The sequence below is a fragment of the Python bivittatus genome, unplaced genomic scaffold (assembly GCF_059951505.1).
Source record: "Python bivittatus isolate LINGU-HERP-01145 unplaced genomic scaffold, Pbiv_v1 ctg000480_np1212, whole genome shotgun sequence".
Classification (NCBI taxonomy): domain Eukaryota; kingdom Metazoa; phylum Chordata; class Lepidosauria; order Squamata; family Pythonidae; genus Python; species Python bivittatus.
Window position 1 is genome coordinate 62,598,839 of NW_028277075.1, and position 19,483 is coordinate 62,618,321.

The 19,483-nt window shown below is 38.7% G+C and overlaps 1 protein-coding gene across 1 annotated transcript in view; it reads right to left on the bottom strand.

Moving 5' to 3' along the window:
- BRSK2 (BR serine/threonine kinase 2) overlaps positions 1-19,483 on the bottom strand; it is a 437,463-nt gene that overhangs the window by 145,730 nt on the left and 272,250 nt on the right. Inside the window, exon 3 of the mRNA XM_088145138.1 lies at positions 8,179-8,264. Within this exon, the coding sequence (XP_088001264.1) occupies positions 8,179-8,264 (86 nt within the window). The remainder of the gene's footprint in view (positions 1-8,178; positions 8,265-19,483) is intronic.

A 19,483-nucleotide genomic window follows, 5' to 3' on the forward strand; every position in this document is an offset into this window, starting at 1 on the left:
CTAATCTATGATCTGTTTTTAAACTAAAGACCCTTTCCTCTTCACACAGAAGAATATCAATCTGACTTTAGATCTGTGGGGAAATTCAGAAGAATAAAACAAACATGGTGGCACAAAGCTACCAATGCAAAGCTCCAATTCTGAGTCCCATCCTCCCTCATATGGAAAACTTCTGCCACTTAGAATCTTTTACCTACATCCAGAGGGGGATCAGCAACAGCCATCTTCTGCCACAGAAAACGGGTGGTCCCTAGGGAGGCATGCCTGATAATCTGCTTTATGAAGAAGCATAGCTCCCATTGACTAGAATTTTCTTCTCAATCTACCAAATTTTCTGTCCTTTTTATCTGTACAAGCAAAATTATGGCATTGCTCTTGCAATTGCTGATTAGACTGTCTCTGTAATAACTGAGTTTGTTTGTTTAATTGATTAAGTGCCATCAAGTTGGTGTCAACTCCTAGCAACCACATAGATTTTCTCCATGACAATCTGTCCCTAACCAGGTCCTTCTGATAGCTTAGCCCAGTAGTCATGGGCAGTCTTTAACAGTACTGGCAACCTAAGGATTTCCACCAAAAAGCCTGTATCTGAATGCACAGCGTTAAAGACTGGGTTCTCTGTTTGTTCCATAGCCTGCTTAACCTTAAGATTACGGTTATATTTTTGCTCTATATATGGCCTGTAATTCTCAACCTAGTGCCTTCATTTCCACTAAATATATGCCGATGAATAGAAATGGTCATATTAAAAGGTTGGGCTTCTTGCTGAAATGCCAGAAGTAGCAGAGGACTTAAATAATTTGTCATTCTGGAGTTGAGGAGACATATGGCATAAAAAGGCCATATAGGAGTTACTGGTAGTAGAGATCTCCCAGACAAAAGAAGGAAACACCAATATTCAATAGAATTATAAAGGTGCCTCTGTGCCTTTCAGGAACAGTGATAGTAGTACTGATGGCTAGAGTGACCATGAGACCATTCAAAGAAAACTATTCCAAGTGATCTGCATCTTCTCCGTTATGCCTTCCACTGGAATTAAACTCCTTCAAAATGGTGACAGTGGGCCACAATATTTGTGGATTGTCTATATAGAGATGATTAGTATATAGAGATGATTAGTCCCAGGTCTCTCCAGAGCTTTAGTCTTGAGTATGGTCTCCAGGTAGGAAAGGGAGTTGAACTAGAAACAGAATAATCAATTCCAGAGTTCAGGATTGGGTTACAGATACTGGGATGGACTGTCTGGTGGTGCAATATAGGCTGGGGGATATCCTAACTTGTCTCCATGAGAAGTGGAATTGTAAGCTGCAATGTTCCCAACACTGAATCAGAGTGACCCTGATCAGTATTTTCTCTCTCTCTTTCCTCTTTCCCTTTGTGTCTACCAAGACCTAAAATAATTGTTTCATTGGTTTTTCAGTTTACTCAGCCTAGTATTTAACAGGCAACCAGGACTGAGATGCAGAGATCAAAGGATGTCTTGTCACCAGGTAAAGCCCAAACTGTGATTTTGATATCAAGGTAACATCTTGACAAAGTAGGTGCTGAAATCTATTCTGAATGAGTGTGCCAGTCTCTTCCAAAAGAGTATATTCATTGCAGCAGAATGGGAGGCTTGACGGTATCTGTAGTTCTGAGCATTTATCCTCGCATAATGTCTTTAAATGGGATGAGCAAGTATAACTAGCCTGTTTAGTAAAGACTTGACACTGAGGTCAGAATTATACAATATGTTCCTCTTCCAACAGACCGTACAGACTGAAGATTCATCTTTAGGAAGAAGTTTATTGCCACACTTCACACAAGGCTAGGGCTGAGTTTGAAGCCAGAACATACCCATAGGTAAAAGCAAAAGGAGGGAAAAAAAATCACAAAGGAATAGAAGTATAATTGAATTGACAGGGAGAAATAAAATTTAAAGGTAAAGAAGATATATTAACAAAGGAGAGAGCAGAAAAATCCTGCTAAAGAGAGAGACAGTCTTGAGATACTACCACTGTGGCAGTTAAGAACTGAGAAAGAACTGAGAAAACCCCTCACTAAGGGGCATACATAGGCAGGGCTCCTAGATTTCCATCAACATGACTCAAGAGAGACCACGTTGATACAAAGCTACGTCTCACGTACCACCACAAACCTTTGCAATGACTGAAATAATTAAAACACAAGGGAAGCATCTATATATGTGGAATTAGCTTATGTGCCAAGAAAAAAGCGTTAGTTTCCTTCATAGAAGAAGAATGGTGCCCTGCGTCAAATCAGAATTTTGTTCATGCAGAAATTTGTATGCTTGACTGATCACCCATATAAGCTTACTTTCGAATGATTGTGTACAACATTTCTTTATTCGTTCTTGCAAGGGGATACTTAGTACAATTATTTCAAGTCATGATATTCTTGAATCGAAGCAGTACTACTAAAGTGTATATCCTTATCAAATAAGACTGTTTTTCAGTAGCAGTTACAATCTGCTTCTATGTAAGAACTAAATGTTTGTTTTCTTATACTTAGGAGCTTCTTGAAAAATTAGAATTAATAACTCTTTACTTCGTAGAGGTGTTTACAAAACATCCTAATGAAGCTGTGGTTTTCATTTATGTGGCCTCTCACACAAAGGAGCTAGCTTTTTGCTGCAGTTCTGCCAACAAATTTAGCCTACTCCTCAGAGTTTCTGCATTGCTCTAACCAATAATATAGTTAAATTCAACCCATTATGGTTTTGCATTATATACAAACTAAGGCATTATGGTTTGTTCAATAAGCCATGGTTATTAGCATTATGTATGGATGCAGTCATTATTCAGCAGCCACCTAATTTAATGCATTCAATATGCATGCTGGAAAAACTGTTTTCTTAGAGATGATAGATGCACGCAGCAGAATTATATACTGAATTTTTCCTGGACATTATAGATTAAGAAAAAAAAATGCAGATAGAACTGACATATTACAGAAGGGACTAGTAGAGCTCTTTTCCCTGGTACATTTGTTTTCTATATAAAGACAATTAATTGGAAAAAGCATTTAACTGCAGTTGCCGTCTGAGTCAGCAAACTTAAAAACTGGATTCTGTTGCATGCTTAGATCTCCTATTAGTCAATTTCTCCTCCATAAATGTTGGAATGGAATGGAAAGAAAAGTAGAATGGTATTACATTAGCTAAGCTAGGCAGCAATTTTTTTAATTTTTTTTTCCTCCAGATGCATTTTCACTCTTAAATTAACTGTGGAAAAAGGATTTGATTCATGGCTACATTAGGAATCTACTCAACCAAAGCTCCTTGTCACAAATTAAATAATAATCCAAAAGTCAAACATGATTTGTGAAATTAACATTTATCGAAGAAATACTCCCTGTGCTGCAATGTAGTCTTTGGCATCTGAAATATCAACCATAATTCATAATACGCCTAAGAAACCGTGCCACCAGCACTGCAATTAAGACATGATGTTTGATGGAAAGGTGATTGACTAACCTGAGACTAATTTGTAAAGGGGAGAAGATTGTGCTGTGTTATATTTGCTAGTAACATCATCATCCCCCTCTTAAACCTGAACTTTACAAGGTATGAAATTACTGACACTGAGCCTTTCACCCCTCCACAGTCATACTCCATTACTGTATTATCCAAAACTCATTGATTTATTAGATTTCCACCAACCATTCCAGCTTGTTTTAATAACAAGCAATAGCCTTTATTATAAAATCTGTATAATTTTCTTTAAATTACCATCATCAATGAAGCAGCAATATTTTTTTACTTTGACAACAAATGTCCTTCATCTTAAAATTCTGGGATATAGCTGTCTGATAAACATTTTATTATCCCATCTTACAAAGAGATAAGCTGAGACTTCAGCACTCCAAATCCTTAGATTTACACAACTCTTACGCAGTGCTATCAGGTCTAATATTTTCAACAGTGATTGATAGTTTGCCCACAATGCATTTTTCAAACATAATTTGATCATCTATGGACTTTGTTTCTTTTCTCATCTCTCACTATGATTTCTGTCGGGGATTAAAAGATATTCTGTGTTGCACTAATCAGTATGAAGAAAATCTCCTATCCCTTAAATCTAATCAGTGGGAGACAAATGTCATATATGATGATAAATCCCAAATAGGGCACTATACATAGTGTCAATCTAGTCTGTTTTGTGACTGTGGAAAAAAACACCAGAAAATATGGGGGTACCTTAATAATAAGCGCATTCATTGTGGCATCAATCTTTGTAAAGTAAAGCCCAATTAGTCGGAAGCACTATCTAACATTGCCAGGATGGCTCTGTAGCTGCTGTGTTGTACATGGATATGAGAAATCTAGATTCCAATCTGTGCTCAGTTGCTATGATACAGCATAATCTACTTTATAGGGTCACTGTGACTGTAAGGCTAATTATTAAACATTTGAAAAAGACACGTTGCAAAGCATATTGGTGTGAGGGAAGCATGTCTCCTCAAAGCAGTAAAGCAGCTCTATTTAATGGAAGGTTTTAAGACTGCTTTAGGACCTTTCTGTGTGGCTATACATCCGCTTCCTTTGCTGGCAGACCCCAGAGAAGTGCAGGTGATCTGTGCACGCATACGTATGTGCAAACAGCCAGGGAAAGTCTTCAAAGCAGCTGTGCCAAATTTCCAAGGGAGACAGTTACTTTGTTTTAAGGAATGGCCCTTCTCTTGCAAATGCTTTGCACAATCCGACTAATTCGATTTCAGATTAGACATTTATGATGCTATCACCTTGCTTTAGTCCCAGAACTCTATAAAGTCGATAAACCTTGTCTTCCATTTGGAAATTGTTTTTTTCCTACTGCTTCTTCTCTCGTTTTTCTTTCCGTAAACAAACAAACAAAAACCATTAAGAAAGAAGAAACGGGACCCCTTCCCTCCAACTGTGCTATTTTGATTGCTAGGAGCCTTTCTCTGAAGCACCATAAGGCTATCAGTCTGTATATGGATATCTGTACATCTCAAAGAACTCAGTTCTGAATTTTGGGCAGCAGGAATGCCTTTGAGTCAGTTTTGGCTTCTGGTGACTACCTGGAGAAGTCCCTGCAGTTTTGTTGGCAAGATTTTGCAAGTGGTTTGCCATAGCCTCCTTCCTAGGGCTGAGAGAGAGTGACTGACCCTAAGTCACCCAGCTGGCTTCATGCCTAAGGTGGGACTAGAACTCACAGTCTCCTGGTTTCTAGGCTGGTGCCTTAACCACTACACCAAACTGGCTCTCTAATTTTGAGTAGACATGACTAATGTTGACCTTTTAATGCAGCATTCTGTATTAGGAAAGGCACAATACAAATGTCAAAACAACATTTCAATTCACTGTAACTAGCACAGTTCACTATTTGCAATTTTCTCAATACCTGAAAAACCTCCCAAATAAAAAATACAAATACATACAATTGAAAACTATATTGTATAACAAAATTATCGGTCCAATTTAGAAAGTAACTTGGTGGTAATATATAATGATAGTATAGCTTCACAGACTTTCTAGGCCAGGTCAATGGATTAGGAGGGAATATACCTGTATATTTTAGTTCCTTATTCTGACATTAGAAATGTTTTTACTGGGTGACCACCTACTCTCTCTCCAGCTTTCAGTTATCTCCAGATTATACAATTTTTTACTGTACAGCAAACATAATAGAGTCATAATTGTAATGAGCTATTGTACATTGCTGATAGCTACACTTAACAACCCAGCAACAGGCATATCAGTCATGTGTGTCTATATACAGGCTGAGAATGTTTTTGTTTTTGTTTTGTTTGGTGGTATCGCAGCTCATGGCTGAAAAGACTTTCTCACGAGAGAGAGAGAAAGACAGAGAACTGTTTCATCTTCTACAGAATTCTTGAATTTATGGATCAATTTTGTTTGATAAGAATTGATTGCTCTAGTTATACAGTTCATATGTGATTATTACTTCCATTCCACATTCTCCCCTTGGTTTAGCAATCATATCTTCATGGAGATGTGATATTAAAAAGACTACCTCCAGCACAGGCTAAATTTGAATCATGCTTACTTGTTTGCTTATGATAATGTTGGAAACTTTAGCATTTTTTGTATTTTGCATACAAGAAAATTGTGCATGTTCCAAATCAGTAGGTGATGAGATTTATGAGACAAAGTTAGCTTAAAGCTTCATCCAGAGAAAGCAGAGGTCTTCCAAGGTTGAAAGGCAGATGAGAATGGGAATACAACTAATGATAGAATTCCATTCCTCTTGAAGACTCAATTCATAGTTTGAGTGTACTCCTTAATGTATTTACTTTCAGGGTCTATATTTTTTATGACAAAAAGCCTGCCAGTGCTGCTAAATAAACAAACATATAATAATAAACAAACTATAATATACTAAAACATCAATAAGACCAATAAAGCTAATGTGATATTAATAAATCTTAAAACATGAACAATTAAGAATCCTGGTCCAGTATGAAAATCAATCTTGAACTCCATTCCTAGTTTTGGGGGTGGCTAGAAGTCACAACCATAGCTAGTGCATCAGCTACACCTCTTCCTGGAATTGACAGTTCCAGTCATTATGGCACATACCTTAACTATATCTCTGGATTACTATAACATCCATTATAGGGAGGAACTGATTTTGAATAGGATTTAGAAATTTCAGTGAGTTCAGAATACTGAAGTTAGACCACTGACTGGGAATGATTGCAGGGAATATGTAAATCTCTTGTTAAAATAACTCCATTGCCAATTAGTCTATTGGGGGGTAGGCAATTAAATACAGGTAGTCCTCGACTTACAACCTTTTGTTTAAGACCATTCAAAGTTACAACAGCACTGAAAAAAGTGACTTACGGCCGGTCCTTGCACTTATGACCATCGCAGTGTCCCCACAGTCACTTGATCAAAATTCAGGCACTTGGCAACTGTCATGCATTTACAATGGTTGCAACATCCCAGGGTCACATGATCATCATTTGTGACCTTCCCAGGGAGCTTCTGACAAGCAAAGTCAATGAGGGAAGCCAGATTTGCTTAATAACTGTGAGATTCGCTTAATGGCCGTGGTATTTGCTTAACGACTGTGGCAAAAAAGATTGTAAAATTGGGTGTGACTCACTTAACAACCACACTGCTTAGCGACAGAAGTTCCTGTCCAAATTGTGGTCATAAATCGAGGACTACCTGTATGTTGATTATAACCTATGTCTTGCACCTAGGCTATCTGAAAAGCCATATTCCCCCTTAGAAGCCTCTTGAGGCTTTAAGATATTTTGCCTGGTAAGCCTTCAAACTTGCTGTAGCTTTATATTTTTTTTGATGAGAATGCAGATATTCTTCAAGCAACTTCATTGGTTGAGATGAGTTGTACTGTTAATTTGTTTTTATTAACAGTACAACTCATCTCAACTGATGAAATAGCTTAAAAAATATCTACATTCCCATAAAAAAATATTGTATTTTAAAGTTATTGTATTTATTTGTTTTTACTGGTGGTTTTTATACTTGCGTTTTAATTGTGTTTTATCTTTAATTATAATTTTGTTTCTATCCTTCCCATTTCACCTTTTTATAAAAGATATTGTAAAAAATGGAAACAAAACATAATAAGGAGTCTTAATATATTTTATATATCTGGCAATAGTTGCAATTCTTGCAAGTTTCTTGCTAGTAAACTTGAGAAAACTCTGTCCCGAATCCAAATTACCCTACAAAAATGACAATGGATATATTCATTAGTCCTGCAGAGCCAGATAAATCAATCAATCGATCAATCAACATTGTAGGGGAAGGAACAACAAAAGGTCTTAAATGTTTCAACTGGCCTTGGATTATCAATACTTTTTTAACTTTGAGAAACATAATCCCTTTCAAATTCCAGAGCAGATCTTCCCAGCTTGATGCCTTCCTAGCTATATTTTAAGTTCCATCTGAAAGCTACCAAACTAGGGTAGTCTGCTTTAGAGAAATATAAAGAACAATAAGAGTTCTATTAATTTATCACTCGTGGAAACTGACAGATTTGAACTTGGGTGACCAAGTTTCAAATTTTAAGACTTCCATGGGTTCACTGAGTGATACACCAGCATGGTTCTGATGATTTGATTGACCTACTCCATGCACTAACATATTCAGTGCTCTCCCCCCACAATATATTACTCTTTATTCTTTCTCATACCATGTCAATGAATAATACCTACAAATATTTTTTATTTTCATAAACATCATGCAGCTTTAAAACGTGGGGATGTTCTATCAACTTCAAGATGGCTATTTCCCGTTCCACCTAGAAGAGAAAAGAAAAATACAAGTGATTAAAATCTATGTCTTAGAGTACATTGCAATGTTCTGTATACCATCTTTCGGGGACGTGGTGGTGCAGCGGCTTAATGACGCTGAAAGTTGCCGGCCAGAAACGGTCGACGCTTCAGCGGTTCGAGTCCAGCCTTCGCGTTAGCAGGGTGAGCTCCTGTTTCCTCCCCAGTTCCTGTCAACCCAACAGTTCGAAAACTCATGTGAGTAGATAAATGGGGACTCTCACTCCGGTGGGAGGGAAAATGCTGGTGGCGCCTTGCAAAAAGGAGTCGGGAGCAGTTGCCGGTAAGCGCAAAAAAACGTGCGCGCCCAAAAAGGGCGCAAAGCAACCGAAACCCTGCCTCCTGCGCTCACCAGATGGGCTCTGCTCTAGGAAGGAGGCTCTGGCAAACCACTCCCGAAACACCTTGCCTTGAAAACTGCAAGGACTCATCCAAGCAGTCACTGCAGAGTTGGTAACGACTGAGCGCAGATTAAAAAAAAAACAAAAACCATATTTCACTAATTTAGTAATAAAGTAGTAGAAAATAATGCAGAAAATAAAACAGACCTAATATTCAGAAAATGTGACCAGTTGACAATAAAATTAATGATATCTGCTTATTTGCTATTAAAATTATGCTAATTTTCATTCAAATGCATATAAGATTTAGACACATAAAAAAACAAGAACAGAGTCTTAAAGCACCTTGGCACAAATATATATGGCATAAGGTTTCAGGGACTACAGCCCATAAATTGCATGAAATGGTATCATTAATTAGCAATAAAGCATATATATACAGATCTAGAGAATAGCAATAATATACAACTACAATAATTGTATCATATTTACAGAAGTAATTATGATTCTCATGGTAAATGTTCTTTCAATAACCATAATGCATCCAGAAATCCAAAGAATTAGAGCACAGACTTTGTTTTACATAATGATCCAAAGTATAAATAGTTCGTGAACTGCTAGCCTCATAGTCCCCCTAGATATTCAGTCATACCTTAACAGAATTTAAAGCACCATTCAACGGAGAACAGTCTGAGGCCATACTGGGACGGATTAAGGTTTGAAATTCTGCATTTTGAACAAATTCTGAATTGTCTACCTTTCATTTCTTATTGTCAGAGAATATTTTAAAATGCAGTTTATTATAAACCATAACGAGAAGCCTCAAATTGTCTTTTCTCCCATGCAAAGAAAGTGCGTGCAAGTCTAAGGCTTGCTGAGCTTATATACAAATCAACAAGCCAACTACAGATTAAACATCAGAATCCTCAGAAATTTAACATTCTTTAATGGATCACACACAAACCAGTCCCTAGAATAGTGAATCTCAAACACTACATGATGTGCAGATAAGTCCTAAGATACGATAGCTTGTTAAGCAAGGTTGTATTCTGAAATTTTATGAATTCTTTGTGAGCTCATTATTTTGAGCAAACACTATTCACTTCATTACACTGAGTTTTCTTCGTATTGCAACCAAAGCGTGAATGGTAGATATTACAGAATAAGTTAATAGGCAGATAATGAAGTTATAAGTGCAATAAGTTGCACCGGAGATGGAATTTGAAAGGAATGCATGTGCAAGGCTACGTCAACAAACAAGAAATTCCAAGGAAAGATATGAAGGGATGGAGAATTTTTGAGACGATTTCTCTGATGAGATTCTTGCAATTCCTATATTCATGGAAGAGCCATGGAACAGCCAGATGAACATCTGTCAGACCTTGATAAATGATTAGGACATTTAAATAACCATCAATTGTCAACCCTTTGAGGTAGACCAGATCAGGAAACAAACACCACAAGAAATACTAGAACCCCATTTTATTGATATAAATGATAGCTTCTTGAAAGCCTGAGAGTGTTTCTCTTTCCCTCCCTCTTATACCAAAGAGGGTCAAGGCTGGGCAATCTTGAGTTTCTTTCTCATGCCTTCCTGTTTTCCTTGGCTAAATTCGTTTTTCTTAATGGCTCCCATATATTTTCTTGAAGGCCATCTCCATTCACCTCTATATCAATAAAGCTGAGGTAATTTAACACTGCATTTAAGAGAGATCTGGGGGTGGGGGAGGAAGAGAAGTTCAAAGCCCCACCTTCCACTCCATCAAGGTTCATCTCAAAAACTTCTTCCTGACACCCTTCTGTTGCCTGGCCAATGACAAGAAGGAGTGCTTGCTATGTATAATCTGAATGAAGGTGAGTGAATATGAGATGCTTATATTGCTAAAATAAAATGTTTAAAATATACTGGTTGTCTCCTGAGATTGCTGATCTTGTTCTGGTTACACATAAAAGATTCCTAATTCCACAACAGAGAGCAAGCCTCTTGTAACATAGACACCAGAATTACTAACAGAATCAGTAATATAATACTATACCTTTGGCAATCTTCTCTGCTGAATAAGGTGCTCTAAATTAATTCTGCATTGCTTCTTTCATTGTTATATAACTGGAGCAACTGAGGATGAATATACATTGATTGGTACACTTATATAAGAATGAACCACTAATGCTTTAATCACAGTCTGATGAACTGAGAAGTAAATCTATACAACTGAGCAACTGACTATTAAAGACAGCAGACTGATATAGAATTAGAAAAACCATGAACTCTGAATCCAGCTAATGCTCTTGCTAACCTGGCATTTTTTCATAGAATTTTCTGTATCAGGGCAACTGGCATGAAATTAGAGACATTAAAACCAACATCATAGGTATGCAATAAGAAAAACAAAGCCAACAAGAGAAAAATACAGTGCAAAGACAGCCAAACAAATGGGTGGGGAGGAAGAATTAAGTACCTATAGCTCAACACAAAAAAGAAAGAAGTGAAAACTCGAACATTCAATTTTGTTCAAGATAACCAAGATGCAAAAGTTCTGGAAGAAAAAGTAATAAAAAGGGGGACTCATCCTTATGATCAAAAGAAAACTATGTTGGTGCCCGGAGAATTTCCATTGGGAATGTGTTCTAAAACTAGAGGTTTACTACTGAGAAAGATCTATCTTGCAAAATCAGCTTCTTTGAATAAAGACGTGTTCTGTTCTGTTTCTTTTAAACATGACCTTAAAGTAGGTAGGGATAAGTTTCTTGTGACCTGAAGCCACATTTACTTTTCCTTCCTTCCTTCCTTCCTTCCTTCCTTCCTTCCTTCCTTCCTTCCTTCCTTCCTTCCTTCCTTCCTTCCTTCCTTCCTTCCTTCCTTCCTTCCTTCCTTCCTTCCCTCCCTCCCTCCCTCCCTCCCTCCCTCCCTCCCTCCCTGATTAGAGATGTGACTAGGCTCAAAAAGTGAGAACTGAGGAAGTTAAAGAAGGAAAGGGGATGCTCTAATTGGTGGTGGAAGCAACAATAGTTTGAAAGGATAGAAAGAACAGATACAGTGAATGGTTGTGTTTAAACTAGTTTTTGTTAGATATCTTATTTTCCCATAGTTCCTCCCTTTAATTTCTTTTGCCTGCTGTTTCTTACTCTTTTTCTGTCCTTTGCATAATACTGCTTACTCTGAAAGGGCATGAAGAACATGATGGATATGTGTGTATGACAAATTTAGATTTGTCTTGGCTTCTCCTACTGCTTTTTGGAGTGTGGCCACCGGCATGTGCTCAAAGGCCAAGTACAGTCTTTAACCAAGAACAAGTTGTGTTCCTCCATTTTATGGGAAGTGTAAGCCTTCCAAAACTTAATGAATCCTACTTATGTAGACTGAGGAAGCACTTAACAGATTCTCTGGATTGAATTCAGTATTGACTTTTTTTCAATATACTATAATAGTCAGGAACTACTCTAGCATGATCCTATTGAAAACAGTGCCCACTGAACCCCTAAGTGAGCTCACTAAGAGTTTTTGTGTAGCTGTCCAGAGTTGTTAAAAGTTGGGTGGCATACAAATTTAATAATAACAATAATAATAATAATCCCCCAGTGAGGCACTATCTTCATGTAGTTATGGGGCTTGCGTGCTCTGAGGAAGATGAGAGCTATGCCAGAGGTTCAACCATACTGGACAAGTCTCATTGGAAGAGCCAGACAAAGAGTGTCTCTCCCGTAAACAATACGGTAAGACATAATTTACAGAAACCCATACCGGACTGGTCATCGACCAGGTCAGCAAGGATCACGCTAGGTGTTCTAGTTCCTGGACTTCTGGTGACAAGTGGGCTACAGGACTCAGGACTGTTGGCTGAGCAACCAGGCCCAGCAGCTACAGAATTACTGGAAGAAAAGTTGTCTAACCATTGCAAATATACAAAGACTGAAAACCAAGAAATAATGATCTGCTGTCACAAATCAAGTCCAAAGAGAACAGGATATCTGAAAAGAATGCATTAGTTCTGGAAATAACAAAATCCCAAATCAGAAATGATACAATAGAGGCTAGTAGATCAATGTCAGTTTATAACACAAAATAAAGTATTCACAAAAGTAGAATTGGAAGAACTGCAAAGGTCTACCCAGGGCAAAGAAATCAAAGTCTTGTCAGAAGTAGCTCAGACTGTAGAGGCAAACCAGGGGGAGTTGGCAGTAGAGGAAGTCAGCACAGCTATTGAATCATTTTCATGCCCAAACCAGGCACCCTCTCCTCTACCTACAAAGCCCTCTAACTAAAAAACAAGAGGAATTGAAACAAAGAATAACTGAGCATTTAGAACAGCACAAAAATAACAGAATAAGGTTGCCTGGATTGAAGCTTGTTACAAATATTAAAAGATGCCAATACTGTAATATCAAATATAAGCACCAGCTCACTGCAAGAAACAAACCATCTAATGTACAGCATGGCTGCAGTTATAACTGAATAGCTTGAATGCAAAATCAACAAAGAAGAAAAAAAAGCCAAATAGTGCACCACTAAAATGGAAGATCAGGCTGGAAAATAAGATCAGCATACTAAGATCAGATGCAAGCAAGGTAGAGCAGATGAAAGACAAGAAGCTGAAGAAGAAGACGACCAAAGAATACCTGATCAAGAAATATCATCTAGAAACAAGGAAGACCAAAGAAGCACTGGAAATAATAAAGCAGCAAATAACAGCCATAGCCAAGAAGATGAGCAGCTATGAAGCTTGAATTGCACACTATAGGCAGAACCTCCAGTTTCAGTTGAATCAGAAATGTTTCTACCAATCCATCAATGGAGAGACTGCAATGAACTAGTCAACACCTGACAAAGAAGAAACAGTGCAGTTCTGGGTGCAGCTATGGGATAACCCAACAAAATACAACAAGAATTGAGCTTGGATAAAGGAGATAGATAAGAGGCTGAAATGGAAAAAAAAACACACTTGTAATAACAGCAGAAATGGTGGAGAAAAGGGCAAGGAAAATCAAGAATTGGTCAGCACCAGGTGAAGATGAACTTCGGGTTTTTGGTTGAAAAATCTGACTGGTCTGCACCCATTCATTGTCAAGCAGTTTAACAACATACTGCAAGGAAGTGAAATTGAAGACTTGTAGTATGTTGTTACCAGATAATGAAAGATCCAACAAAAGGAGCAGCACCAGGCAACTACAGGCCAATTACCTGCTTACCAGCGACTTTCAGATTGCTAACTGATGATGCAGTCCAACAGCATCTAGCTGAAAACAAGCTCTTTCCATCTGAGCAGAAAGGAAACCACCCAAACAACAGAAGGACAAAAGATCAGCTCCAACTGACAAGAAGATTTTGGAAAACTGTAAAAGAAGGAAGACCAAGGAATGTAGCTTGGATTGATTACAAGAAGGCATTCAACTCCCTGCCATATGACTGGATACTCAAGTGCCTAGAAATAACAGGAGTCAGTAGAAACATCAGGAGCTTTGTGCAAAGATCAATGGCACAATGGAAGACACAGCTGCTGGTCAATGGTGATAGACTGGGAGAGGTTAATATCAAGAGAGTACTCTTTCACTGTCACGACTACTGTTTGTCATTGCATTGATTCCTCTGTCAACAATACTGAACAAGTCAGGCCATGGCTATTAAACATCAAAAACATCTGCCAGGTTATCCCACCTCCTTTACATGGACAATCTGAAGCCATACAGAAAAACACCATCTGAAATGGAATTGCTGCTCAACACCATCCGAATACACAGCCAAGATATTGTAATGTGTTTGGATTGGACAAATGTACCATCCTTACCATCAATAGGGGAAAATTAGTGAAAACTGAAAGAATCAAGATGCCCAATGGAAATAACATCAAGAGTCTGGATTAAGAAAACCATTATAAATACCTGGGCATCCTTCAGGCTGACAAAAAAGTTGCAAGTACACCAGACAGTTGAAGAAGAAAAAAGGGCATTGGAAGAATATTTGAAGGACAGTGAAGAAGATGCACTGAAGCTAGTACACCATGAAGGCTTACTGAATACTGAAGAGACCAAACTGGCCTACAAGAAAGACCAGATGAAGAAAAGAAAAAAGACATGGCAAGGCAAAGTATTACATGGCCAGTACACTAAAAAACTAGCAGGCAAAGCAGACAACAACAAGACCTGGCAATGGCTAAGAACAGGAAAGTTGAAGAAAGAGACAAAGGGGCTAATTCTGGCTGCACAAGACCAAGACTTAAGAACAAATGCATACAAAGCCAGAACTGAGAAGACAGCAGCAGACAGCAAATGCTGCCTTTGCAAAGAAGCTGAGGAAACAGTGGACCACCTAGTTAACTGCTGCAAGAAGGTCACACAGACTGACTACAAACAACAGCATGACAAAGTAGCAACAATGGTGCATTGGAATATCTGCAAGAAATACCATTTGCCTGCAAGCAAGAACTGGTGGGACCACAAAACAAAGTAATAGAAAATGAAGAAGCTAGAGTGCTGCACTCAATATGCCAGCAAGTTTGGAAAACGCAACAGTGGCCACGGGATTGGAAAAGGTCAGTTTATGTTCCAATTCCAAAGAAGGGCAATGCCAAAGAATGCTCAAACTATTGCACAATTGCACTCATTTCACATGCTAGCAAGGTTATGCTCAAAATCCTACAAGCCAGGCTTCAGCAATACATGAACTGAGAACTACCGGATGTACAAGCTGGGTTTCGAAGAGGCAGAGGAACTAGAGATCAAATCGCCAACATTCGCTGGATCATGGAGAAAGCACGAGAATTCCAGAAAAATATCTACTTCTGCTTCATTGACTATGCAAAAGCCTTTGTGTGGATCACAACAAACTGTGGGAAATTCTTAAAGAAATGGGAGTACCAGACCACCTTACCTGTCTCCTGAGAAATCTGTATGCGGGCCAAGAAGCAACAGTTAGAACCAGTCATGGAACAACCGATTGGTTCAAAATAGGGAAAGGTGTACGACAAGGCTGTATACTGTCACCCTGCTTATTTAACCTATATGCAGAGTACATCATGAGAAATGCCAGGCTGGAAGAATCACAAGCCGGAATTAAGATTGCAGGGAGAATCATCAACAACCTCAGATATGCAGACGATACCACCCTAATGGCAGAAAGTGAAGAAGAACTAAAGAGCCTCTTGATGAGGGTGAAAGAGGAGAGTGCAAAAGCTGGCTTGAAACTCAACATTAAAAAAACCAAGATCATGGCATCTGAACCCATCAATTCCTGGCAAATAGAAGGGGTAGAAATGGAAGCAGTAACAGACTTCATTTATTTGGGCTCCAAGATCACCGCAGATGGAGACTGCAGCCATGAAATTAAAAGACGCTTGCTCCTTGGGAGGAAAGCTATGGCAAGCCTAGATAGCATATTAAAAAGCAGAGACGTCACCTTGCCAACAAAGATCCGCATAGTCAAAGCTATGGTTTTTCCAGTAGTAATGTATGGCTGTGAGAGCTGGACCATAAAGAAGGCTGAGCGCCGAAGAATTGATGCCTTTGAACTGTGATGCTGGAGAAGACTCTTGAGAGTCCCCTGGACTGCTAGGAGGTCAAACCAGTCAATCTTAAAGGAAATCAACCCTGATTGCTCATTGGAAGGATCGATAATGAAGCTCAAGCTCAGATACTTTGGTCACCTAATGCGAAGAGAGATCTCTTTGGAGAAGACTCTGATGCTGGGAAAGATTGAAGGCAAAAGGAGAAGAGGACGGCAGAGGATGAGATGGTTAGATAGCATCACTGAAGCAATGAGCATGAAACTGAGCAAACTCAGGGGGGCAGTGACGGACAGGAAGGCCTGGTGCAATATGGTTCATGGGGTCACGAAGAGTCGGACACGACTTAACGACTAAACAACAACAACAACAACAACAAAGTGCTCTGGGACTTTAGAATTCAAACAGACAGGCACCTGCCACACAACACCCCAGACTTAACAATTGTTGATAAGAAAGACAAAAAAGTCTGGATAGTAGACATTGCAATACCTGGAGACAGCAGAATAGAAGAGAAAGAACTGGAGAAAATCACAAAATATAAAGACCTGCAAATAGAAGTATAATTACTATGGCAAAAGAAAGCAAGATAGTACTAATAGTTATAGGCATCTTAGATGCAATCCCAAAACATCTGGAGCACCACTTGAACACCATCGGCATTGACGAAATCACCATCAGTCAATTGCAAAAGGCAGCTTTACTTGGAACAGCTGATATCCTGCGACTATACCTTTAACACCATCAAACAACATCTGCCTATCCCAGGTCCTTGGGAAGGACTTGATAGGTAGATAAAAATTTCAAATCCAGTCTAAGCATCTGGCTGACTGTGCGACCAACAATAAATAGCAATTTTAAAAAGCTGTACAAATATCATAAGTACAACACTTGTGGAAGAATGCCTATAAGATCAATGCAAAATGAGTAACTGAAAGTCTGCTTTCACCATGCACGACAGAGTGACCCTTTATTTAAAAAAAAAGAAGAGAATTCCCTGTATAATTTTTTAAAGTTAATATTAATAAACAAGATTCTCCCTGTATAATTAATCCCCACAATTTTGTTAACCTTCCCTCAAATTTTCAGATAGGTTTGTGATTGCAGTGCTTACAGGCAATTTTTTTCTCCTTCCATCATGTTTAGAACTGTTGGAAGATTTTATTTGCCTTTAAAAATGTCTAGAACAGCATCAAAGGCTGGTAGAAAAGCTAAAGGAATATAGTAAGCAATAGCAATGCCATTTTATAAAGAAAGAGCTAGTGAGCAAAACCAAGTTGCGTACAGGCAAAACCGACAGTTTATGCCTTCGGCTTATGTATTGTGGTTAGCTATAGATGTTGCCTTTGTAGACACTGTGGTTAACTGCTGATATTTTCCAAGCGTTGCAAAGGAAGGACACCTGTACCAGCTAGTTCATGCTCATGAAAGCAGCATGAGGTGATCATGCTGAGAGAACGTGGACAGGAGAAGGTCAGTGTGATTGGTTGAGACACTGTGTCCGTATTGTTAACGATTGGCTCAAACCTATGGAATAGAAATCTATAAAAAAAGGTGATAAATGGATGCTTGGCACAGTCCCCATCCAACATCCTTTGTTGATCTTGGGCAAAACAGAGTGCTTCCTTAACTCTTCACCAATCATCTGGCGTTTTTGATTTCTTCCCAGCTTGGAAACAAACCACCCAGGGAGGAAGGGTCTTTTCCTTCTAACAGAACAAACAACATTTAAAAAGAAAAATAAAAGCAAACCGAAAAAAGGTTTTCTTCCTGTGCATATTGAGGAAAACTTAGAGCATCACTGACAAAGGAGTCTGGCTAATACTACTTCTGACCAAAGAACATTAGGAATTTTATTTTATTTTTGCCTCTCAGCATATTGAAGAGTCATTACTTTTGAAAAACCTCTCCTGCTGATGGCTGTGGCATCATGTCAAGCTTAAATGAGTGATGCGATGCTGTAGTTCTTTCAGGGTACTTTTTAGTTACTGTCTAAAAGCCTGAGATGAATAGGCACACAAAAGCAAAGATTTATGGCCTCAGTCACTTAAGAGGCCCCAGTTCTAATATTTTAAAATTTATGTTCACAAGCAAGCAAGAAAAACAGAAGATAAAGTAATCAAACATAATATCTCATGTTTTTAATTAAAATACTCCACTCCTTTCATTATGCCAGAAAATGTTTACAAATCAACAGCAAGTTTCCTTCCTTTACATCTAGTTTCATTTTTTTCCCCAAACCAAATATTTTAATACCTAAGCTGCAGGGTCTTTTCATTTAAAAAATAACTTGTATTTCACTTCAGAATTCTAACTTTTAAATAGCCTATGCTTCTGAAATTTTCAGTTCATCAATAGTCTAGAAATATACATATTAAAAGCAAAGCCTTTCCATACTGGTAAAGTACCAAGTCTTGATCTTTAACCTGTGGTTCTGATAGCTGAGTATAAAACAATATGAAATACTACTATCCAAGCAAACCATCTGGGTGGAGAAATTCCATTTTTTTCCCCAAATTACTAAGTAAGTGAATCTAAGTCTTTTTTTTCTCTCTCAGAATTTTAAGGAATTTTAAATAGTTTACAGGCAGTCCCCAGGTTAAGAACACTCGGTTTAAGGATGACCCATAGTTAACAATGGAGCCTATTTACAGTGGTACCTCTAGTTACGAACGCCCCTCCTTACGAATTTTTCGAGATACGACCAGCTCCGGCCCCAAAAATTTACCTCGTGTTGCAAACCACCTTGAGTTACCAACTGGATCTGCGGCCATTTTCCCTCCTGTGACATGTGGTCCGTGGCCATTTTCCGCCTGTTCCACATGGTCCGCGGCCATTTTTCCGCCCATGCCACATGGTCCGCGGCCATTTTTCCGCCCGTTCCACGTGGTCCGCGGCCATTTTTCCGCCCGTTCCACGTGATCCGCAGCCGTTTTTCTGCCCTGCCGCGTGGTCCGTGGCCATTTTTCCGCCCCTGATGCGTGGTCCGTGGACGCCAGAATGGATTAACGATAATTACATTGAACCTTATGGGAAATTTTGCCTCGTGTTGCGACCAATTCGAGTTGCAACCAGAGTCACGGAACAGATTAAATTCGTAACTCGAGGTTCCACTGTATTTATTTATTTAATAAATCAAATTTATATGCCGCCCATCTCCCTATGGAAGTGACTCTAGGCAGTTGACACATAAGAAGCTTAAAAACAGTTTAAAAACTACAAAACAAAGTTAAAAAACAGAGAGAGCATCTTCAAGGCACTAACCACCCCCAGAGCTGGGAGCCCCTGCTGGATCCCCCTGCTAGGTGGCAGAGCCAGGTCTTAACACTCCTCTGGAAGGCCAGAAGAGTG